At 40.8% G+C, this 25,816-nt stretch overlaps 1 protein-coding gene and 1 long non-coding RNA gene across 2 annotated transcripts in view; one reads left to right on the plus strand and one right to left on the minus strand.

The window, feature by feature from the left end:
• Window positions 1–25,816, minus strand: part of LOC114460090 (thrombospondin type-1 domain-containing protein 7A-like) — a 289,728-nt gene that overhangs the window by 202,341 nt on the left and 61,571 nt on the right. Inside the window, 3 exon segments of the mRNA XM_028442124.1 lie at window positions 2,937–2,949; window positions 13,213–13,679; window positions 13,681–14,057. Coding sequence (XP_028297925.1) covers window positions 2,937–2,949; window positions 13,213–13,679; window positions 13,681–14,057 — 857 coding nt within the window.
• Window positions 22,084–25,318, plus strand: LOC114460098 (uncharacterized). Its single transcript, XR_003673544.1, has 3 exons — window positions 22,084–22,244; window positions 23,174–23,268; window positions 25,117–25,318. It is a non-coding gene; the product is annotated as an uncharacterized LOC114460098 (long non-coding RNA).

Genomic DNA, 25,816 nt, shown 5'->3' on the forward strand with positions numbered 1-25,816 from the left:
CCATTGCTGCTGCCCTTCACTTCTCCCTCTCCCACCTGGAAAATAAAGACTCCTACATCAGGATGCTCTTTATAGACTACAGCTCTGCCTTCAACACGGTCATCCCCCACAAACTCACCCACAAACTGTTTTCCCTTGGACTCCACCCCTCCCTCTGTGACTGGCTCCAGGACTTTCTGACTGGCAGGCCCCAGTCTGTCAGGATTGGGTCCAGGACTTCAGCCAGCCTTATAATGAACATTGGCACTCCTCAGGGTTGTGTCCTCAGCCCCATCCTCTACACCCTCTTCACCCACGACTGTGTCGCCTCCCACAAGGACAACACCATCCTGAAGTTTGCGGACGACACCGCAGTGATAGGACGTATCACTGGCGGAGACGAAGCGGCCTACAGGGGGGAGGTGTCCAGTCTGGTGACGTGGTGTGAGGACAACAACCTCACCCTCAACACGGAAAAGACGAAGGAGCTGATAGTGGACATGAGGAAGGAGAGGGGTCCTCATCAGCCACTGTCTATCCAGGAGCTGGAAGTGGAAAGGGTGAGCAGTTTCAAATATCTTGGGGTCCACATCAGAGACGACCTCACCTGGACTCTCAACACCACACAGCTAGAGAAGAAAGCTCAACAGTGGCTGTACTTCCTGAGGAGGCTGAGGAAATTTGGAATGTCCTCAAAGATCCTCAGCAACTTCTACAGCTGCATTGTTGAGCCCATCCTGACCAGCTGCATCACCGTGTGGTACGGCAACACCACTGTCATGGACCGCAAACGCTTGCAGAGAGTAGTGAAGACTGCTACAAAGATCACCAGGACTCCGCTGCCCTCTCTGCAGAGCATCTACAAGCACAGAGTCCACAGGAGAGCTGCCGCCATCATCAAGGACTCCACTCACCCCCAACACAGACTGTTCACACTTCTACCCTCAGGCTGGAGGTACAGAAGTGTGAAATGCAGGACCAGCAGACTCAAAAACTCCTTCTTCCCCTCGGCCATTAGACTCCTAAATGAGTGATTGGAGTCTAATGAACTATTCATTCACCCCCCCCCCCCCCCCCCCCCCCCCCCCTTCTCCACTGAACTTGCACACCACCTGCATTCGCACTTTAGATGCACCCATGCACAGCTAACACCATGTCTCTCTATTATGAAACAGCTTTTTGCACATACCATTGTATATATCACCTCTCCTCTGTATAGCTAATATATTTGTATTTTTTAATTGTACAGGTGTTTTGTATTTAATTTTGTTGAGTAACAGTGTTGCATGTCACTGTTAGTTATTATAGTTCTTTTATCTCGATTTATTCCTTTATTACGTAGGCATTCACTGGCGGTCGGCAAAGCAAGAATTTCATTGTACAGGGAAACGTGTTTCTAACTGTACAGATGACAATAAACACTTTGATTTGATTTGATTTGATAGGAAGGAGGCATATACACACACACACACTCATGGGACATGAACTCATCACCATCACAAACTGAACTCAGCGTGAACAAGAACTCTGAACACAAACAGAGACCCACGTTACACTATCGCACAATTATCAGGGTTCTCTTCAGCACTGTTGAATGTAGGGATCCTGAGTTAGATCCCCTACGCTGTGATGTAGATCCCCTACGCTGTGATGTAGATCCCCTACGCTGTGATGTAGATCTCCTATGCTGTGATGTAGATCCCCTACGCTGTGATGTAGATCCCCTATGCTGTGATGTAGATCCCCTACGCTGTGATGTAGATCCCCTACGCTGTGATGTAGATCTCCTATGCTGTGATGTAGATCCCCTACGCTGTGATGTAGATCCCCTATGCTGTGATGTAGATCCCCTACGCTGTGATGTAGATCTCCTATGCTGTGATGTAGATCCCCTACGCTGTGATGTAGATCCCCTACGCTGTGATGTAGATCCCCTATGCTGTGATGTAGATCTCCTACGCTGTGATGTAGATCCCCTACGCTGTGATGTAGATCCCCTACGCTGTGATGTAGATCCCCTATGCTGTGATGTAGATCCCCTACGCTGTGATGTACATCCCCTACGCTGTGATGTACATCCCCTACGCTGTGATGTAGATCCCCTACGCTGTGATGTAGATCTCCTACGCTGTGATGTAGATCTCCTACGCTGTGATGTAGATCCCCTACGCTGTGATGTAGATCCCCTACGCTGTGATGTACATCCCCTACGCTGTGATGTAGATCCCCTACGCTGTGATTTAGAGGCAGGCACCGCCACCCCACGCCATCATAAATACCACAAATTATCGGTATATAGGGCTGCAACAAACGATTATCTTAACAATCGATTAATCTAACTTTTTATAATCGATTAATTGATTAATAGGATTAATAGGGAACATTTTCAAAAATGTTCCTTCCATCTCTTTATTTAACATCACAGTTAAAAAAGACAACAGTACAAAAAATGCACAACATGTTCTCATATGAAATGTAGCAGAACTGATGAGATATCAAATCATAAATAATTTTAAAAAAGTTTTTCAAGAAGTGCATAAAAAATAGGTATTTTGTTGCTGAGATTTTAGAGCAATAACAACAAACATTAAATTCAAATCAAAAACTGTTCCCAGGACTTGTTTTATATGTAATGTTTCTAAACTTCACAATAACATTAGTTTAAAAAAAATAAACAGTACAAAAAGTGCATAACATGTTCTCAGTTGAAATGTCCCAGAGCTGATAAGATATAAAATCATAAATAATAAAACAGTTTTGAATAGCTTTGCTTCATAAAACATCTGTAATAACATAAAAACACAAATAAATGCTATATATAAAGAGGTTTTAATAAGACCTGAGATTTAAGAGCAATAACAAATGAACATTAAATCCAAATCAAAAACTGTTACAAGACTTGTTTTTATATAACATCTCTAAACTTAAGATGTGTAAAATATGTAGTTGCATTACACAATGACACACAGACTTCTGTGGCCACACTGTACATCGGTTGTGAGTTTGCTGGTTATTGTTTGAATTGCCTTCTTAACTTTCTGAAATGTTTCTAAATATTTTCTCTCCATGAGTTTGTTGAAATGGGTTCATGTGTGCAGGGTGTAGACCATGGCAGTGAAGCCATCATCCTCCACCAATGAGAGAAACGTCATGTCAGCATATTTAAGATGTGATGAGATGTGCATGATATGGTTACCAATAAAAAGCTGCTCATTGGTTGTTGTTTTTTCCTGGAGAAAGAACGAATTAATGAGTCAGCATATTATGACAATGTACACATCAATACATGCATCACTGTTCAATTATTTTTATTTTTAAAAAATCAAAACATCATTTACAGGAGAAACATAATAACCCATAAACGTTTTTTTAGAGCATTTGTAATCAGATCATTGGACCTTATTTATTACTCACACACCAACACTATGGTGTCTTCACTCTTACATGTATGTATTTTAAAGATAACACTTTGCACTCAATTATTGCATTATTATAATATGGTCAAATATTTACAGTTTATTTGTACAACAAATGTAAACCGCCTAATCTGATCAGGTGTTTTTTTTTTCATTAAGGGCATTAAACAAGTACCATAACAACAACACTCACACATAACAATAATAATAATGTTCCTCCACAGCCTTACTATGTGCAATATTACTCATCCTCATTGTAAAACCCCACTTACCGCTTATTTACAATATATGTTTTTTGTTTTCTGTACTATTATCTTGTCAAATGTCTAATATTTATTTTATTTTTATTGTATATTTTATTTTTGCCTTAATTGTTCTTTGTATTTAGCTTTCTTGTTTGCTTATTCTTTGTGGCTGCAGTAACATGCAATTTTCCCCACTGTGGGATAAAATAAAGGATGATCTAATCTCAGTTATTCACCACCATCGTGCATAAACAATACAAGACTAAACACAGAACAGCTTAGTCTTAGCTAAGCTTGTTAGCCGTAAACTGCTCAAATAACAACCCTTTCACTGTAGTTAAACATGTTACTGTTATTTTCTCATGCATGATGAGCTGGATGACACATAAAAAGACACCAAACCCTTACAGACTTCTGTGAAGTCAGGATTTGACTTTGTGGCTTACAGGTGAAGGTTCTCCTGTGTGACGTCTCTACCTGCCAAGCTTCCTCCAGAGCTCTTTGGTGCAGCTAGAACCACCTTTCACACTTACTCAGGTACTGAGCTTTCCTTTCCGCTTTCCACTCTGACATGCCTACATCTCAGGTGTTGCATCATTGCGGTCGTACTCCGGTGCCATACCAGGTATGACTTGCAAATGTTGCAATTTACGTTCGTGTTTTTATCGTTTAACGTAAAGTTTGTTTTTATTCCTTTTCTCTTTTTCCACCATCGTCCCATGCTCCTCTTCTCCTCTCCTTTTCTTGCGCCGCTCCGTCTCCATGACATTGATGTCACAGTTGCGCGACATCGTCGTGCAACATGATAAATTGATGACGCAATTTGTAGTCGATGCATTTGATAATCGATTATTATCAATTACATCGATTCGTTGTTGCAGCTTTATCGGGTTAATTTTTTAGTCCATATCACCCATCCCTAGTCTCCATACGTCTCCTATTCCAAGATCTTCCATGTAATCCATTAATACTTTAGCAGATCAGGATGGTTTTGTTTTTGGGCACTTACTGGATCTGTCCAATGATGTGTTGAGTCCAGATTGAAGTCACCTCCAATGATTAAAGATGAGTCAGCAGAAAGGTCTGATAACTCCAAAAAAACTTTATGGAAGAATTCAGGGTCATCATTATTAAGGACATAGAGGTTTAGAATTGTCCATACAGATGTGAGCATTGGTGCACAGCTGGGTCGCAGAAAGCTTGGATGCAAGAAAAAAAGAGAAGAAATACTTCTCATGTGATATCACCACAGGATAAGGGGCTGGGTTGAAAAGATTAGTGAAAAGCACAAATATACTACAACAACAAACACTATCACAGGAATAAGACAAGCAAGGGGTGGTTATATGAAGTGTGTGTGTAGGGTTATTCGTCTGGTTTCATTGTCTCTCGTGTACCTCTTTTGGCGGCTGGCCAAGGCTTGGAGCCTTTGTTTGGCATCTGGCTGTACCTCTTGGGAACTTGTTTTTTCATTGCACCTTTCAGGGCCTCTGTCAATTGGCTCATTTCTCTATGCGCTGCCTTGATGTTAGCCTCCAGCCTTCTTTTCCATGGTGGGTATTTCATCTCATGGTTGCTCTTCCGATAGCCAAGCGTCTCTAGGATCACTGCTGCTGTGGAGGATATCAGCTCATTGGTTTCAGTGATGGTTGATGTAGGTATCGCTCTCAGAGCTGCATTCACATCTTCTACGAGACTTTCTGATGATACTTCACTTAACCTCATGTAATAGGCTTCGTGGTTGACTGGTGGACATTTTTGCCATGATATTATTTATTATTTTTCAGGTCAGTCGCTGCCTTGTTCAGCGTGATTGTGGTTATTGGGGTTTCGTACCCAATCTCTGGAGGGGGAGTTGGTATTAACTCCGCTCTGACCTGGCCGCATGGTTCCACCTTGCATTGGTGTTGTACCCGGTCAATCTCAAGTTGTGATGACAGTTGCCTTTTGTGGATGTTGGAACACTGAGCTACTAGTATTTCACCGTGAGTTTGGACTGTGGTGTTTCATAGTAACCATTTCTCCCACATCCTCTGCATGTAGCCCCTCTGACTAGGGTTACTGGAGTAGTAGCATTCCAACAGAGCCCTGTTATTGCACCTCAACCATTTCAGTCTTGTTCCAGTAGCCCATTTTTCATCAAGGTGCTCTGGTTCACCAGCACGTGGCGCAGACCTTGTTTGGCCGAGCAACGTCTGAGCAGGCATGTCATTTATTTCATTGTCTCATCATTGTATGAGGTAGGCAGTAGCGTTACAGAGCAACGAGATATAATTTTAGACGATAAATGCGATCACAACACAAGGAGAGGTGGGGGAAAGGCAGGTTTTGTACTGAATTCCCTCTTTGGGAGTCAGTATACTGTACATGCATTAAGCAAAGCAAGAACACAGTCACAATAGCATATAGCACGTACGCAAGTGTGGGTAGGTGGTGGGGTGTAGAGGATATCCAGCCGCTGGAGGGATCATGCTGAGCTCACTGGGCACAGTGATGGAGTGCATGTGGCACAGAGAGCGTACACATGCATCACATACACGATTCCACACCAAAGAGGAGGACCTCATCAGAACCATCATGGAGGGTCTAGAACTGATGGACTATGATACCAGGACAGATGTTCAGCTGTGGTTCTCTCAGAGCAGTGGTTCTGCAACCTGTGGTTCTGGGGCCTAATGTGGTCCTTTGACTCTTATACAATGGCTCCCTATAGCTTTAAAAAAAAAAACTATTAAATAAAATAGTTATTTTTTACAGAGTCTATTAATGATTAATGACAAATAACTTTTTATAGACTTTCATATACATTAACTATAAAAATCTTCTTTATTAACATTGTGTTCATGTAAACTGAGATCTGTAAGAATTTAAAGATGAAGATACTGTTTTATTTATTGATGTTAATTTATTTTTTATTTTATTTTTAAAGTGTTTTCCATTTACATGATCAATATAAGTTAAATCAAACATTATTCTATATAATTCTAACTGTATATAATGTAATCCACTGTATTGTCTTCATAGAGAAGGTATTTATGGCTCCAGGAGGACTTTAATCCAGGTGAGATGAGGTTAAATGGTTCCTTGTAGAGTAAAGGTTACAGACCCCTGACCAGGGGAAGAGGGTTAGGAGACCCCACTATCAGAGCTGGACCCTCTGAATTTAATTCATGGTGAAACAATGAGGTGGAGTGCCAAAGCAGAGAAGATGTAGACTCAATAAACGTTGTTCTCCTCTGATACAGTCAGATGTTATAGTTCAGAAGTAGAACGTTCATCTGGTAGTTGGGGATTGGGAGGGAGGGGGAGGGGGAGGACAGAGAGTCACATCTGTAAACATCCTGGTGAAATTGGACAGATCCTTGAGCTGGTGTGTTGGAGGAGGCCAATCGGTGATAATGAATTGTTTTTGTTACATGCTAGCATTCTTTCCAGTAGCCTTGAAAGGTCACAATAATCCAATATTATGGGATCAAACAATTGGCCGAGAAATCTTATCCATTCTTTCCAAGATTAATTAAACTGCATGCAAACATTCCAAAACAGCATCTTGCTTACTTTTGAGTTCATTCATCATGATATTCTGCCCCATCCTTCAGAAACGACTGGAAGTCTTCCTAAAACGGCTGCCAATGTAATACAGACTTTACGATGGATCAGATAGTCGCCAGCTCCAATCAGCAGCATCCCTGCAACCATGACTCCAATCATGTAAATATCCTTGATGTTTTCAACAGAGAGTAAAGCCAGACAGACAAACTGCCAGGAATCCATCGTGTATCTGGCTGGAAACGTTCCATCAGAGCACGCAGGCTCACCACGGCCTGGTCTTCTCTTTGAAAAAATCTGATTAATAGCATTAAGTGACCAGCTGATCAATTCCAGAATATCGGTTTTGGATGAATATGGAGAGAGTCTCCTATTAGCAGCAGCAGGCAACAAGGGCAGAAAACTGTGAGCGCCTTCACAAAGAAGCAGAATAGAAGTTAAAATAAGGTACGACGGGATCAAATAAGTTAGTTTAAGAAAAGAATAGAATAGAATCAACTTTATTGATCATTTAATGTAAGTTATAAACATTTGACTTGGTGAACTGTGCTCTCTCTAATAATAAATGATAACAATCAACTAGAAGAAAAATATAAACAGTAGTTAGGCTAATATGTGCAAAAGTAAATACAATAATATAACAAGATAATAATAATAATAATAATAATAATAATAATAATAATAATAATAATAATAATAATAATAATAATAATAATAATAGTGCAGTAGTGCAGGTGAACATTTAAATATTATATGTTTATGTACATGAACATTGTCAGTGACAGGTTGATCCAGGGTTGTTATGTTATGTTCCAGGTTATTTCACAGAAACAGGTCTGACTCTCTATTTATTTATTTATTTATTCAGTTCATTTCCGACATGGTTGCAATCACAGAAATTCATTTTGACATTCAGACTAAAATCACATCATTGTTTTTTTTTTTTTTTTTTTTTTTTTTTTTGTCCTTTTTCATGCCGGAAAGGACGACGGAAAAAAGCATTTTGCTTATCCAGATCCGTCCCCTGATTTGAACACAGATAATTTTACATCAAACCTTGTTTCTTCCCTGGTCAAATATTCTCATCTTCTTCATAATTTCATCTTTTCATTAACGTTTTTTTTTTTTTTTGTCCTTTTTTATGTGATGTGTTCTCGTCTGCAGTCATTGTTCCTGTTGTTACTCCTCCTCACTGTCCTTTTTCTCCGTATCTCCTCGAGCTTTCTTTTCCAGTCGTTGTTTACGTTCCTCCAACTCTCCAAACGTAAAGTTCTTCTTCTTTCAGAGAACCTTCATATCCTCTGAAAGTCGCCTCAGCTTACGATCCATCAGAAAGGCACATACACATACACATACCCCCATCATTAGCAGGCCAAAGATCATGACTCCTAGCAGATAGATGTCCTCCACATCTTCTACTGTCAACAGGGAGAGACAGAGCATCTGGTTTCTCCCTCGTGCATCCATGACATATCCACCTGGGTATGTGTCCTTAGGACACGCTGGTTCGTGCTGTAGTGATCGCCTTGTCGTGAAGATTTTGTCGATGGCTTAATGACCAGTTGATGAGTTCCATGTCGTCGCTGTAGAGTTTGATGAAGAGTTGACTTGAGATCTGTATGTGTGTAGAAATGTCCTCCGTGTTTTCTCCTTAAATCCTTTCAGATTTACTGATTGTTGTGTCTCTGCGTCAAGGCTGTTCCAGAGGTTCATGGCTCTATACACAGTACTATGTTTACCAACGTTTGATATGACCCTGTTTGGTCTAAACACATTATTATGTCTGAAGTCGTAGGAATTTTGATTGTATGTGAAACGTTTTTGTATTTGATGTGGTAGTTTTTTTAGATGAAGCCCTAAATGCGTGTATTTGTGTGTTGTAATGTATTATTTCTTGCAGTTTTAGGTATTTTGACTTCTCAAATAAATCGTTTGTGTGTGTGTTGTGTGGTACTTTATGTAAAATTCTTATAGCTTTTTTTGTAGTTTAAATAGTGGTTCAAGATACGTTTTGTAGTTATTACCCCATATTTCGGAGCAGTAATTTAAATGCGATGCTATGAGTGAAGAATAGATTGTTTTAAGTGATTTGGTTTGTAGGATTTGTTGAAGCTTCCATAGGATGTAACTGCTTTTAGCAACTTTGTTTTTAACTATTTGTATATGTTTTTTCCAGGTCAGCTTGTCGTCCATCCACACTCCTAGTACCCTATATTCTTTTACTTCTTCTATTATTTCCATGTTTAGTTTCAGTCTTATATCTCCTGTTATTTTTCTCTTTCTGAATTTGATGAATTTTGTTTTACTGACGTTTAGGGCTAGTTTATTTACATCTAACCATGTTTGAATTTTTAATAGTTCCTCATTTGTTGACTCTATTAGAGTTTTAATGTCTTTACCTGAGCATAGAATGGTTGTATCGTCTGCAAACAACGTTAGTTTGAGACAATTTGAGACTTTGAAAATGTCGTTTATGTATAAAATGAACAGTTTTGGCCCTAAAATTGAACCCTGTGGAACACCACATTGTATGGTTTGGCATTTTGATGTGTGTTCTTCAAAGTCAACATATTGTTTCCTATTTGTCATATAGCTTTTAATCCATTTTAAGGCGTTGTACTTTATTCCGTAATTTTGAAGTTTTTCTTCAAGAATATCATGATTAATTGTGTCAAAGGCTTTTTTTAGGTCCAGAAAAATTCCGAATACAAATAGTTTTTTTTCTAATGCTTCTCTTATATTCTCCGTGATGTCAATTATAGCCATTGCTGTTGAACGTCCTTTTCTAAACCCATATTGTCCTTCATGTAGTATATTATTGTCTTCTATAAATTTGTCTAGTCTTTTCATGAACAGTTTTTCCAGAATTTTTGATAATTGTGGTAATATTGATATAGGTCGATAATTAGTGAAATTACATTTTTCTCCACCCTTGTAAATCGGTCTGATTTTTGCAATTTTCATCTTTTCTGTGAAAACACCATTCTTAAATGATAGATTACTTATATGTGTTAATGGCGGGGTTATTTCAGCTGTTATGGTTTTTATTAGACTCATAGTTAGATTATTAACGTCTCTGGATTTTTTTGAGGTACAGGTAGTGATTATTCTGTCCACCTCTGCTTCTGTTACTTCTTCAAGTACAAGGTACTTATCAATGTCTTTCTTCTCATTGTCAAAATGGTTCCATTTAAGTGTTGGGTGTTTATTAATCCCTTTCTCTATGTCTTTTCCAGTATTAATGAAAAAACTGTTGAGTTCTTGTGCTATTATGTTTTTATTGTATTCTTTTACATTGTTTATTATAAAATGGTCTGCATTTTTTTCTATGACTGTTTAGTGTTGATCACAGTGACAGCCTGGGGGAACAAACTGTTTTTATGACGTACAGTGATCTGTAGCGTCTGCCAGAGGGGAGGAGTTTAAACAGATTGTGTCTGCAGTGATGTTTCCTGACCCTGGACAGGTATAAGTCTATGATGGAGGACAGATCAACACCAATGATCTTTTCTACAGTCCTGATTATCCTTTGTAGTCTGTGTTTGTATAGTTTGGTTGTAGATCTAAACCAGACAGTGATGGAGGTTCACAGAACAGACTGAATGATGGAGGTGTAGAACATGATCAGCAGCTCCTGGGACAGGTTGAACTTCCTCAGCTGACACAGGAAGTACTTCTTCTGCTGTTACAGGAAGTACTTCCTCTGCTGTGCCTTTTTCCTGGTTGTGTCTATGTGGGAGGTCCACTTCAGGTCCTGTGAGATTGTGGATCCCAGGAACCTGGAGGAGTCCACAGTAGCCACTTTGCTATTCAGAATGGTAAGGGGGGGGAGTGGGGGGGATTTCTCCTGAAGTCCACTGTCATCTCCACAGTCTTGAGCGGGTTCAGTTCCAGATGGTTCTGACTGCACCAGAGATCCAGCTGTTCCACCTCCATCTGAAGGCAGACTCGTCCCCATCCCTGATGAGACCGATGATGGTGGTGTCGTCTGCAAACTTCAGGAGTTTCACAGAGGGGTCCCCTGAGGTGCAGTCATTGGTGTAGAGGGAGAATAGCAGTGGGGAGAGAACACACCCCTGGGGGGCGCCAGTGCTGAGTGACCGGGTGTTGGTAGAAAAACAAATTGTGATAAGATAAGTTGTGATTTCTTTTTAAAGTGTGTAACATAATGTGTGTGATGTAGTAATGTGTGTTTGTTTAATAAAACTATTCTCTTTGGAGGCGTCGGCTCCAGTTTTTAAACAAAGACCATGTGACGAATGTGAGGATGGGAATGAACCCACAATGATTCTGAGGTTAACATAAACTTTGCAGTTGTGGATAATCTTTTTATTTCTGACCGTCATCTCATTTATAAGTCTGAACTTTATTTATTAAAGACTAGGGATGTAACAATTCACTCAACTCCCAATACAATTCAATTCACGATACGATTCTCTCACAATTTATTTTACAAAATGAGACTGAAGACAAATGATGACTGAAAAATATCATTTTCTTTTTTTCGAAAAAAAAAATACTGTACTTTTTTCTTCTATCTTCATTGTAAAAATAATCCCTTGATAAAATATTCAAAACAATGCAATTTAATTAAAAGTAAATGTTGAATGAAATAAATAAATAGTATAAATAAAGAAGAAGCCTTTTCATTGACAGTAAACTATGCTAAACTGCATAATAGTTCCAACTGAAAGTGTATTTTGTGCCTGAACAACTGGACTTTAAAACAAATCTCATATCTTTCATTCTCTCTCTCTTGTTTCTCCTTTTCCTCTCTGTGACCTTCTGACCTTGGATTCCACATGTTCTTCTTTCTCATTTCTTTCAGTTTGTCTTGGGGAGGCCAAAATTCTTCCACACTTCTGATTTAAAACACGGTGGTGCATCTGGAATTTCAAATTCTAAATAGATAGCGCCCTCTGCTGTAAAAAAAATGAATGGGAAATGAGGACATTCGTTCCACTGACAAATACATGGATGAATATTTCAGAAAAGCAAATAAACAACTCAAGTTTGACTTTGAGGAGCCTGGAGGGATTAAGGTTGTTTTTACACTTCCTCTAAAATAGTCAGTAGTGAAGCTGCAGAGGCTCAATCTCACACGCAGCAGCATCGTGATCACATGACCTCTTCAGGGATGGATTTATTACTGCAGGTGTCAACACGGAGGGAGTCAATTACACACCTGACATGGCAACCCATCAAACATCAGACATGGCAACCCATCAAACATCAGACATGGCAACCCATCAAATATCAGACATGGCAACCCATCAAATATCAGACATGGCAACCCATCAAATATCAGACATGGCAACCCATCAAACAACAGACATGGCAACCCATCAAATATCAGACATGGCAACCCATCAAATATCAGACATGGCAACCCATCAAACATCAGACATGGCAACCCTAAAAACACCAAGGTTCTCACCAGGAATTTTTCATAGCGTAGGGGGATTGTGTGTGTAACCCTAACTCATTTCATTAGATTATGAAGCACACTGTTTATATTGGATGGTAACTATGGTTACCAAGAGGAGGATGCACACAGGCAGCAAAGGGGCAGCTAAGTGGCTGCAGGGGTCCTCAGGTAAAGTTGGTTACATCTGAGCAGATCGCCTGTAGTAAATAGACATTGACACCGATGAATGTGTTTCTGTGATATTCAGAATAAAAAGCGTTAAAACAACCCATGAACGCCTGGAAATCCCTTTGAGTCCAAATGTGAAAAAAATATTACGATGATACCGAATATAAAAAGACAAAACAACAGAAAACCCCCCTACGCTGTATGGAACACAGCATAGGGGATCAAAATCACAGCGTAGGACCCCTACGCTAACAGGGCTAGAGAGAACCCTGAACATGGTAATCCATCACACAGTGTTGATCTGTCCTCATCTAGAATCTATCAAAATGTATTAATACTTTCTTACACATGAGACAGACAGATTAAAGAGCAAACAGGAAGTTAAATCTGGACCTTTACAGAACTCACACAAAGTGAAGTCACTCACTTGCGAGGCACGGTGCTCCCGTTCCGGTGGATGCAGGTCACATTGCGGGTCTGGTATCCCACCTGCACGTCCCAGAAGGGGCTCTCCTGTCGGTTCAGGCGGTTCCTGGTCCGTTTCTTCTGGATCAGCTCCTTGGTTTCTGGGTCTTTGGCTCCAACCCGCTCCCGGGGTACCGAGCCTTTACCTTTCCTGTGTTTGACCTGCCGTGCAGTCCGGACAGGCTGGAGAGGTGGGAGGTTGCATGAACTCCACAGTCCCACTCTGAGACTGTACAAGCCCTCTGGACCCTTACAAGCCCCCAGTTTACAGGACTGGAACTCAGTCAAGTTTGGACAGATCGTACCTCCAATGAGCGGTGGCACCAAGACACTCCGGACCCTGTTCCTGAGGCCTGTTCCACATGTTTTGGAGCAGGAAGTCCAGGGTGAATACTCCGACACCACGCAGTCCTGAGGGCAAGGGATCAAAACACGCCTGCTCCAGGCGAGGTTTGGGCTCAAAGTACTCGCAGATGGCATCCTCTGCCGGCAACCCGTCCGCCCTCAGCTCACAGATGACCTCTCGCGTCTGGAGGCCTTCTTCGCCCCCGCTGCATGAGGACAGCCGTGGGGCTCCAAAGGCCAGCCCGGACACCGGTGCGCACTGGTTCCAGGAGCCCAGTCTCCAGCCGTAAAGGTCCCTGTGCCAGTCGCACACGTGGAAACAGTTCCTTTGGTTGGACGGACGCTCGGCCTGCTCACAGTTGGTGTGCAGCGTGGTCCAGCCATCCACGTGGGCGCACCACACCGCCCGGCTCTGGCTGCCGCCCAGCCCACAGTCACTACCCATGCACCGCCCCCACGGACCTGAAAACACAGGAGAAGGAACCAATGAAACATTGTCAGCACAGTGAGAAACCTCGTTATCTTTGATACTGACCTATCTTCTCATTAAACATCTCTAAAACCAAGAACATCTGAGGCTGAAACACTGATGGTTGTAACTATTTACTGTCAGGATGTAGCAGTTATATCATTAAGATGTCTCCAGTTGATACAGAAGCTGCAGTGAAAGTTCTAACAGATCCAAGCAGGACAGATTTATTCACTATTGGCTTCCTGTAAAATCTACAATAGAATGTAAAGTCCTCCTGTTAGCATACAAAGCTCTGAATTAGATGTTAAAGACCTTTTAGTGTCCAAGAAAGTCCTCTGAGTGTCTAACAGTAGAAGATGAGGCAGAGCATTCAGGTTCCAGTCTCAGTACTGGTTCCCAAGGCTAATGTTAAACCTTCTCATGTAAGAAACTAGCATTAGCATTAACAACATGGATCCTTTTTCATTTCACTAGTTCCTGGTATACCATAATACTGATGCACAGACCACACCATAAGAAACAGGATGTGCTTTGTGGATGTTAATTTTAGTTTAAATAAAAACACTGGATGGAAAAAAAAGCCCAGTTGTGTGAAAATTATGAGAGAAATTGTTTGTGGATCAAAGGAGCTCTGCTAGCCTTAGCTAGCCCCTCAATGCTAAACATGTAGAAGCGGGCACTTCAATGCTAAACATGTAGCAGCTAGTACTTCAATGCTAAACATATGGAAGCTTGCACTTCAATGCTAAATGTGTAGTAGCTAGCACCTCAATGCTAAACATGTAGCATCTTGCACTTCAATGCTAAACAAAAACGTAGGAGCTAGCACCTCAATGCTAAACATGTAGGAGCAAGCACCTCAATGCTAAACATGTAGCAGCTAGCACCTCAATGCTAAATATGTAGTAGCTAGCATCTCAAATCTAAACACATACCAGCTAGCACCTCAATGCTAAACATGTAGAAGCTCACACTTCAATGCTCAACTTAGCAGCGAGCACCTCAATGCTAAAAACGTAGCAGCTAGCACCTAGGCTAAACACGCAACCTAAGTTTTAAAGTGTCAGCATTTTGTGCTTTTCATAACCAAAACCAACAATAGTGTTTTTGTTGGTTTAGTTTTCTGATCAGAGATTTAAAACATAAGGTTAACCACAGGTGTAGGAAAGTTTATGGTTGATGATAGTTATTATTTTTAGATTTACATATTATTATATCATGATTTTATTTGGTGTCAGTGTCATTTATCATTAATAACCTCTGTAAGAAATAATAATTCATTATTATCATATGTTCTTATAGCTATAGGAGCCATTGCTAAAGAGTTAAAGAGCCACAGGTTACAGACCCCTGTCCTAGGGGTACACGTACCCCAGTTTGGGAACCACTAGAATATACAGAAATCTCTACAAACATGTTTAACCTCGGGAATATATATAATATAAACTATTAATGTATTTATTTATTTAATGTTAACCTACTTTTTTAAATACTTTATATTACAAATTAATAAATCTAATTAAATTATTATATTTGTTAGAATTGCTTATATTACCTAATTTTTTTTTTTTACTGTAATAATAAATAATGTTTCTTTCATTTGACTTTTAACTAAATCAAATCACAGTAGTTTATTAAATGAATCAATCTTACAAGTTTATAATCCAATCATGATGTATCTACTGTATCAGCCTCAGGAGATGATGGATGTATGAAGAACATCTCAGAATGTTCATATCTACAGTGTTGTTCTCCTGAGGCTGTTTGATGTCAGACAGACCATCATGTGACACTGAAAACTCTCTATGATTGGACATGTTTAGGGTCTGAGCAACACACACACACACACCACAACACACACACACACACCACACACACACACACACACACACACACACACACACACATGCACGCACGCACGCACGCACGCACACACACACAAAAAACTAAACATATTATTTATACAGAAAGTAAACAAAACAACAGAAATGCATAAAATATACAAAAAGGAAACATATCCTCATCCATCCTCATCCATCCTCATCCATCATCATCCATCCTCATTCATCATCATCCATCCTCATCCATCCACAACCATCGTCATCCATCCTCAACCATCTTCATCCATCCACAAGCATCCTCATACATCCTCAACCATCGTCATCCATCCTCATCCATCCTCAACCATCCTCATACATCCTCATCGATCCACAACCATCCTCATCCATCCACAGCCATCCTCATCCATCCACATCCATCCACAACCATCCTCATCCATCCTCATCCATCCTCAACCATCCTCATCCATCCTCAACCATCCTCATCCATCCTCATCCATCCTCATCCATCCACAACCATCCTCATCCATCCTCATCCATCCTCATCCATCCACAACCATCTTCATCCATCCTCATCCATCCTCAACCATCGTCATCCATCCTCATCCATCCTCAACCATCCTCATACATCCTCATCGATCCACAACCATCCTCATCCATCCACAGCCATCCTCATCCATCCTCATCCATCCACAGCCATCCTCATCCATCCTCATCCATCCTCATCCATCCTCAACCATCCTCATCCATCCTCAACCATCCTCATCCATCCTCATCCATCCTCATCCATCCACAACCATCCTCATCCATCCTCATCCATCCTCATCCATCCTCATCCATCCTCATCCATCCACAACCATCCTCATCCATCCTCATCCATCCTCAACCATCCTCATCCATCCTCAACCATCTTCATCCATCCACAAGCATCCTCATCATCCTCAACCATCCTCATACATCCTCATCGATCCACAACCATCCTCATCCATCCACAACCATCCTCATCCATCCTCATCCATCCTCATCCATCCTCAACCATCCTCATCCATCCTCAACCATCTTCATCCATCCACAAGCATCCTCATCCATCCTCAACCATCCTCATCCATCCTCAACCATCCTCATCCATCCTCATCCATCCTCAACCATCCTCAACCATCCTCATCCATCCACAACCATCCTCATCCATCCTCAACCATCCTCATCCATCCTCATCCATCATCAACCATCCTCATCCATCTTCATCCATCCACAAGCATCCTCATCCATCCTCAACCATCCTCATACATCCTCATCGATCCACAACCATCCTCATCCATCCACAGCCATCCTCATCCATCCTCATCCATCCACAAACATCCCCATCCAGCCTCATCCATCCTCAAACATCCTCATCCATCCTCATCCATCCTCATCCATCCACAACCATCGTCATCCATCCTCATCCATCCTCATCCATCCTCAACCATCCTCATCCATCCTCAACCATCTTCATCCATCCACAAGCATCCTCATCCATCCTCAACCATCCTCATACATCCTCATCGATCCACAACCATCCTCATCCATCCTCATCCATCCACAAACATCCCCATCCATCCTCATCCATCCTCAACCATCCTCATCCATCCTCATCCATCCTCAACCATCCTCATCCATCCTCAACCATCCTCATCCATCCTCAACCATCCTCATCCATCCTCATCCATCCTCAACCATCCTCATTCATCCTCAACCATCCTCATCCATCCTCATCCATCCTCATCCATCCTCATCCATCCTCAACCATCCTCATCCATCCTCATCCATCCACAACCATCCTCATCCATCCTCATCCATCCTCAACCATCCTCATCCATCCTCAACCATCCTCATCGATCCACAACCATCCTCATCCATCCACAGCCATCCTCATTCATCCTCATCCATCCACAACCATCCTCATCCATCCTCATCCATCCTCATCCATCCTCAACCATCCTCATCCATCCTCAACCATCCTCATCCATCCTCATCCATCCTCATCCATCCACAAACATCCCCATCCATCCTCATCCATCCTCAACCATCCTCATCCATCCTCATCCATCCTCATCCATCCACAACCATCCTCATCCATCCACAACCATCCTCATCCATCCTCATCCATCCTCAACCATCTTCATCCATCCACAAGCATCCTCATCCATCCTCAACCATCCTCATACATCCTCATCGATCCACAACCATCCTCATCCATCCACAGCCATCCTCATCCATCCTCATCCATCCACAAACATCCCCATCCATCCTCATCCATCCTCAACCATCCTCATCCATCCTCATCCATCCTCATCCATCCTCATCCATCTTCAACCATCCTCATCCATCATCAACCATCCTCATCCATCCTCGTCCATCCTCAACCATCCTCATCCATCCTCATCCATCCTCATCCATCCTCAACCATCCTCATCCATCCCTTCATCCATCATCAACCATCCTCATCCATCCTCATCCATCCTAAAATAACTCTCTGATGAAAGGCTATGGATACTTTTCCAAGGAGGTAAACCACACAGATGCTCCAGCCCAGAGGCCAGAGTTTTGTGTTTCAGAGAGAGATGGAGGTGAGACGTTTGTCCATCAGATCACATGTGATGGTTCCTGCTGTGAGAAGAATGGATCATTTCTATAAATGACAAACATGTAGACATGACCAGAATGTTCTGACTATTAGTACACTCTAAGAAATGATTCATGGGGTTGTTAGTTGAGCTTAAAATCAAGAGATTTTTCAAACATAAAGACTAAGTAAGTAAGTAAGTAGTATTTATTTATAAAGCGCTTTTCGCAGATAAAATCACAAAGTGCTGTACACAGAAACAATTAACATACATTTACATCACATGTGTAGCATCATAAAAGGGCAGTAAAAATTGAAAATAAAATCTTGTTAACTAAAAGCATTTTTGAAAAGCGAAGTCTTCAAATGTTTTTTAAAAGTGTCCACGCAGTTCATCTCCCGGAGAGACTGGGGCAGACCATTCCAGAGTCTGGGGGCTGCAGCCTGGAACGCCAGGTCTCCTCTGGTTTTAAATTTGGTTTTTGGGAACCTTAGTAGACCCTGACCTGAGGATCGAAGGCTGCGTCCTGAAGTGTAGGGACACAACATGTCTGAAATGTATAGAGGAGCCTGGCCATGAAAAGCCCGGAATGTTAGAACCAGTATTTTATATTCAATCCGGAACTTGACAGGGAGCCAGTGCAGGGAGGAAAGTATCGGGGTAATGTGTGATGTTCTGGACGTACCGGTCAAAAGTCTGGCAGCAGCATTTTGAACCATTTGGAGTTTACACAGGGTCGACTTATTAAAACAGGTAAAAACTGAGTTACAGTAGTCAATGCGGGACGAAATAAAAGCATGGATGACCAGTTCCAGATCAGGTTTGGACAGTAGATGCCTCACTTTTGAGATATTTCTCAGATGGTAAAAACAGTTTTTAGTCAGTTGACGACAGTGGCCCTCCAAAGACATCGATTGGGTTAAACACAACCCCAAGATTTCTGATGCTGGATTTCACTGATGAACCCAAATCACCGAGAGAGTTCTTAATAAGTGGGATCTTTTTATCAGGGGCGATGATCAGAGTTTCAGTTTTGTTGGGGTTTATCTGGAGGTAGTTTGATGAAAACCAGTTTTTGATGCATGAGATACAGTCCAAGAACTCAGTAAAAAGTGAAACTCTGAGTCATTAAAGAGCAGTATAACTGGATATCATCAGCATAAAAATGATAAGAAACATTTTTAAACCACGGATCAACCGACCAAGAGGCATCAGGTACAATAAAAACAAAACAGGCCCCAGAACAGAGCCCTGGGGTACTCCCACATGACAGGGTGGACACATTGGACATTACATTTGTTACATGGACTTATTATAACAAGTTGATAACTTATTTAATAAGTTGGTCCAGCTGAAAATATAGAAAAACTGTCAACTTAAATATGTATACATTTTCAACAAAACGTTTGCATGACCAAAGGGCAAACCCAAAATCAGTTCCACCTTCTTCATTGTCTGAGCTGAATCACAACCGGCAACTGGCAGATGATAAATAACTGAAAAATATAAATTTAAATAAATACTTCCCCACCCCCTCCACCCCCCCCACCTTGGTGTAACACTGCCCTCTCTCTTTTACATCCTCCCTTTAATAAAGTATTTACCCTTCCCTAGGGAGGGCTGGTGATGGTCACAATTATGCAATGAAATAAATACATTTATTTAATTGCAATAAGAAAATATGCATTGCTGTTAAAGATTGCACTTCTTGTAGTGTTAACCTTCAACAGCATGTGCAGACAAAAAAAAAAAAAAAAAAAATTAAATAAATAAACGTAAAATAAGTAAGACAAAATGTTTTTGTAAACGTCTAAGGGCTGAATTTATGTAAGACTTTCCAATCATGCTTTAAGTAGAGATGTTCTCTTTCATAAGTCTTAAAGAGGTGAGGTTCTATTCTGAGGTTTCTTTTGAGGACCTTTGAGCAACCGACCGACCACATTAAACATCCTTTATTTCAAAACAAAAGCACAGGTCATGTGCATAGTAATATGAGCTTTTATTTTGAAGGAAAAAAAAAGGATGTTCTTTCCTAGTGGCAGATTGAGCTGATTTTTATCGTGCAATCACATACATAGAGGAGCCAATGCTTCAGGATTTACACCGTCAGGGGATGGAGATTAATGTGGGTAATGTTTTGAATGAAGTTAAAATTATTATGACTTAGGGAAAAGGACAAAACTCTGGTTCATACTCCGATACAGTAGGTGGCGGAAAATGCACATTTCTCTGATGAGCGCCACCCGCCAATAAACTACAGAAGAAGAAGAAGAAGAAGAAGAAGAAGAAGAAGAGAGGCGCGAGGCTGCGACCGTTAACACCTGTTGGAAAATTTAAAAAAATCAGAAGAAAACAAGAGTTCCTATGGATTATCACTAGGTAAGTACCTGTTTTGATTTATTTTGTTCATAACCGCTACTAACTGTATCAGCAAACGGTACAAGAATTCGTTTTTTTTAACACAGACAAAATTGATATTAAGCTAATTTCGTGATTGTAAATGGTAGACCCTTGGCTGCTTCAGCAGTGACTTCCCTCCGCGAAACAACCGCCCCTCAACCGTTTATTCCTGCCGAGGTGACCGTCAAACACAGACGTCTTCTGTTGCATGGTTCATGTTTTTGTTACTGTGGCAGGCAGCCGAATTATTTTATTATTAAACGTTAATTGTGTCGCTGCAAAGGTTACGAGGGATTGGTGTTTTGTTTGGTCCAAATTTTTATTTATTTATTTATTTTATTTATTTATTTTTTTTTAAAGTTTGCACTACATTGAAGAAGCTAACCTACAGGTTAGCTCCACTCTGCATGGTGATAGCTAATCACTTGACGGTCTCAACTAAACCTGTAACAAATTATTTTATGAGATAAATTTAAGTTTTAAGTCTATACGTGTTGGTCTGTGTTTATGTGCAATGCGTTAAAAACACCGACATTACTTGTAGAGACGCCATAGAAAAGGTTTCCTTTTTGGTAAGGCTGCAGGAGGCCTGGGTATTTTTCTGTTTTGCTATTGAAACACGTAGCATTTTCTGAAGTTAGGAATGATTGAAATGTGTGTGTAGTCAACACAACTTCTGTTGTTTCATTTTCATTATTTTTTTCTTGTTAAATTCACTTGCAGTTGGTTGCTAGCAAATTTTTAGTTTTTTCCAAATTCAATTTAGAAACACATCATAGGCTACAAGTTTTTCTAAATGTGATACTGCACAGGTTTAAAGCACTATAGCTTTGAAATACTAAACAATTGGAAAAAAAAAAAAAAAAAAAAAATCAAGCAGTTTAGACAGAGCTTTGCTTAGTTTTTAAAAATGAATTGGACCTGTAAAATTTGCAAATTTGAAGTGTCAAGAAGAACTGATCTTTTAAAGCATTATAGACTTAGACATGGTCATGGTGGAGAATTTCTCCCTTGCCTCTATTGGGAGTGTTATTGTTCGTTTAAAACATGGGGCAGCCTGAGAACCCATCTGTCAAGAAGCCATTCAACACGTGAGACAGGGACACGCACAGAAGTTCTGTCCTTTAAATGTTCATGTTGTTCTTTAAACACAATCTCCACAAAGAGAATACTTTGAACACATTGGCCGTCATTTAAAAAAGCAGGAAACCGTGTCTTGTGTTTTTGAAAATTGCTCTTTTAAAACAAACATTTATGGAACATTTGCCTCTCATAGGAGCCGGAAACACACTCCTCATTCCCTGGATGACTTCAGGCCTGAGCTCTTGCAGAGGTATGTTAATCCTTCAAATACAGGAGACGATCCTATTGAGGAGGATATGTAGGGTACAGTGAGTGAAGATCCTGAAGATGAAGAAATGAGAGAACTGCCATACTTAATTGAAAAAAATGTTGCCCACCTGCTGCTGAAGATGGAGAGCTTATTCAATGTACCACAAAGGTGTATTGATGAGTTAGTGGAAGAACTTCACTTCATTTCTTCATCAGCTTCAGGTCCTCTTTTAAAAGATATTTTACGGTCATGCTTAAAGAAGCATAATTGTGAGGTTGATGATTTTATCATCTCAGAGATGGCGACAGACCTATGTAAATCTAACCCAATTACATTAGCTCTAGGACATAATGCTCCTCTGTCCACCTCCTACAAAAGAAGAGAGTATTTCAAGGAGCATTTTTCCATGGTGGAACCTATAGAGTACATTCTCAGTGCTAGGGAGAAAAGAAGTTTCCAATATGTACCTATTTTAAAGTCCTTACATGAGGTTTTGAAGAAGAAAGAGATCCAGGATTTGCTCAGACATAGCTCTGAAGCAGACAGCAGGTCTGATACTCACTTCTACAAATCATTTCATGATGGCATACATTTTAAAAACAATACATTGCTATCAGAAAACAATCCAGCCATTTCTCTCATTCTGTATGTGGATGATTTTGAAGTGTGTAATCCACTTGGCACATCAAGAAAAAAACACAAAATTACTGCTGTGTATTGGGTTTTAGCTAATGTGCCACCATTGCTCAGATCCTCGCTGACATCAATCTACCTTGCCATTCTCTGCAAGGCTGATGATGTTAAAAAATTTGGCTATAGTGCTGTGTTAGAACCACTGCTAAAAGACCTTGCCAGCCTAGAAGAAGAGGGGCTTTACATTCCTTCACTAGGTCTTCGAGTCAAAGGTACTGTGTATTGTGTCGTTGCAGATAACCTAGGTGCCCACTCTATCGGAGGGTTTGTGGAGAGCTTCTCAAGTACACACGTCTGCAGGTTCTGTCTTGGTGAAAGATCCCAATTCCAGGTGAGTGAAGTTAAAACAGGAGCATTTTGTCCTCGGACAACACAAGAGCACAAGGTGCATGTTCAGACAGCGCAGAGAGATACAAGTGCATCTCATTGTCATGGAGTAAAGAGACAGTGCCCACTGACTGACAAACTAAAATACTTCAATGTTTTATCTGGCTACCCACCTGATTTGCTACATGATCTATTTGAAGGTATTGTGCCTTTAGAGTTAGCACTATGCCTAAATGCCTTAATCAAAGAGAAATATTTCACACTCAATGAATTAAATAACTTAATCAAAGAGTTCCCATACAGATGGGCAGATAGAACGGATGCACCACAACCAGTTCCACTGACTTTTGCTGCAAGGAAAACTGTTGGTGGGAATGCCCATGAAAACTGGGCTTTGCTTCGCCTCCTTCCTTTGATAGTTGGAGAAAGAATCCCTGAGAATGAACCAGCATGGCTGATCCTTCTGAACCTTAAGGACATAGTTGAGCTTGTCCTTTCTCCTGTTCATACAGACCTCACTATTTGTTTCCTTGACAGCAAGATTTCTGAGCATCGGCAAAGATTCCTGGAAGTTTTCCCTCAGGAAAGACTTATTCCGAAGCATCATTTTCTCGAACACTACCCACACCTGATAAAGGCTTTTGGTCCACTTGTGTCTTTGTGGACTATGCTCTTTGAAGCTAAGCACAGCTTTTTTAAGCGTGTGGTCAGGCATACGCATAGCTTCCGAAACATTCTGTTGTCTCTTGCAGTGAAGCATCAGTTAATGATCGCATACCAACTACATGGCAGTAAAATTGTTAAACCTCTACAGGTAGCAAAACTGTCAACAGTGGATTTGACTGTGCTGAGGGAAGACATTAAGAAAGCAGTGGAATCAAAATTCCCTGGTGAATCATTTGTCCACATGGCAAACACAGGGTGCTACAATGGCACCAGTTACACAACTGGCATGATCTTGGCACATGGCTCAACAGGTGGTCTGCCAGATTTTGTAGAATTGATACAGCTTGTTGTTGTAAATGGGAAGGTTGACTCCATTGTGAAATGTTTAAATTCATGGTATATTGAGCATCTTCGAAGCTATGAGCTTGAAAACACAAGAAGTGTTAAACTAATTGAGCCTAGTGAATTGTTTGACATCTTCCCTATGGCAGCATACAGTGTTGCAGGGAAGCGCATGGTGACCCAGAAGTGCTACATTTATGTACCATAGATGGCAAAGGGGTCAGCATACCATCAAACATGGGACAATACGAGTGTCTCGATTTGCCAGAAGCATGGTATGACTTTTAAACCCAGACCACATTGATTCTCGCTGAGGAGAAGAGGATGTTTGGCTCTTCATGACTCTGCTAATATGGAGATGTAAAAACGTAATCTGAGTTGTAGTTGTCGATCTCAGTATTATGGACCTCATGTTTACATCAAGATGGTAAACTTTGTAGCTTTATTTTTATTACATTATTCTTCAGAGGTAAATGTTAATGTGAACAAAGCTTTCTTCCTATTCTTGTCATTTAGACATAGACATAAATATATTCAACATGTAGTCATAGTATAAGCAGACATATAGGATCTTTTGCAGTAGAGTCTGTAGAAGTATTCTTATGGACACAAACATAACACTTGCTGCGAAGTTTGATGATAAGGAAATGTCACAGTGTAATGTAAAAACCTCTCAGCATACTAGTTTTTATGATAAATGTGATGAAAAGTCTAAGTCCAAAGCTTGTATTTATCTAGAGGACTTTTTAGTGGCCATATTCTTCTCCCATACTAAATGCTTACAGTATGTGATGTGTCTGCACACATTCTATAACCCAAACTGATGTAATGTTTTCTCTTATAGATACCCTGATGTCTTCTCAAGTCAAACTTCGGATCATTCTTCAGGACCACGAAATTCGCAAACTGGATTTACCTCATGAATCCCTGATACTGTGGATGAACTTGAGTCTATTGTGAGAGAGAAATTTGGGCTTGATGGAAAGTTTACCTTGCATTATAAGGATGCTGACTTTGGAGAGGAATATTTTTCTCTTACATCAACAAGTGACATCAAATACAAAGACACCATTAAGGTAGTTGACATTGTTGAACCTCCTGCAGTTACTCTGACCTTTACTGATGTGGACAGTTCTATTGAAAGTGTATTAGTAACCTCGCTCCCTAATTCAGAGAACTCTGTCCATCCTGCTAGCAGTGGCTGCTCTTCTGGATCGCAGGACACACTGATTCTTTCATCACCTGATTGTGTTACTCAGCGTACACAGCGTTGGCCCACTACATTTCCAGTACCTACTTTTGCCTATAACACAGAGCTTGTGCTGGCCTCAGGAAATGAAGCTTTCAAAAAGGATGGAATTCAGCTCAGCTTTGCCACAATCCTTTCAGACATCCTTGAGAAGCTGGCTGAAAGCATCTTTCTGTATGTTGCCTACCCCACAAGTGCACAGTTGAACGATGTTGCTGAGGCACTGATTCAGAAGCATCCTCGCCTTAAAGAACCAGGTTCATATAACGGATGCTATGGATGGCAGCAAAGATTG

This window comes from Gouania willdenowi, unplaced genomic scaffold, assembly GCF_900634775.1.
Source record: "Gouania willdenowi unplaced genomic scaffold, fGouWil2.1 scaffold_3_arrow_ctg1, whole genome shotgun sequence".
NCBI lineage: Eukaryota > Metazoa > Chordata > Actinopteri > Blenniiformes > Gobiesocidae > Gouania > Gouania willdenowi.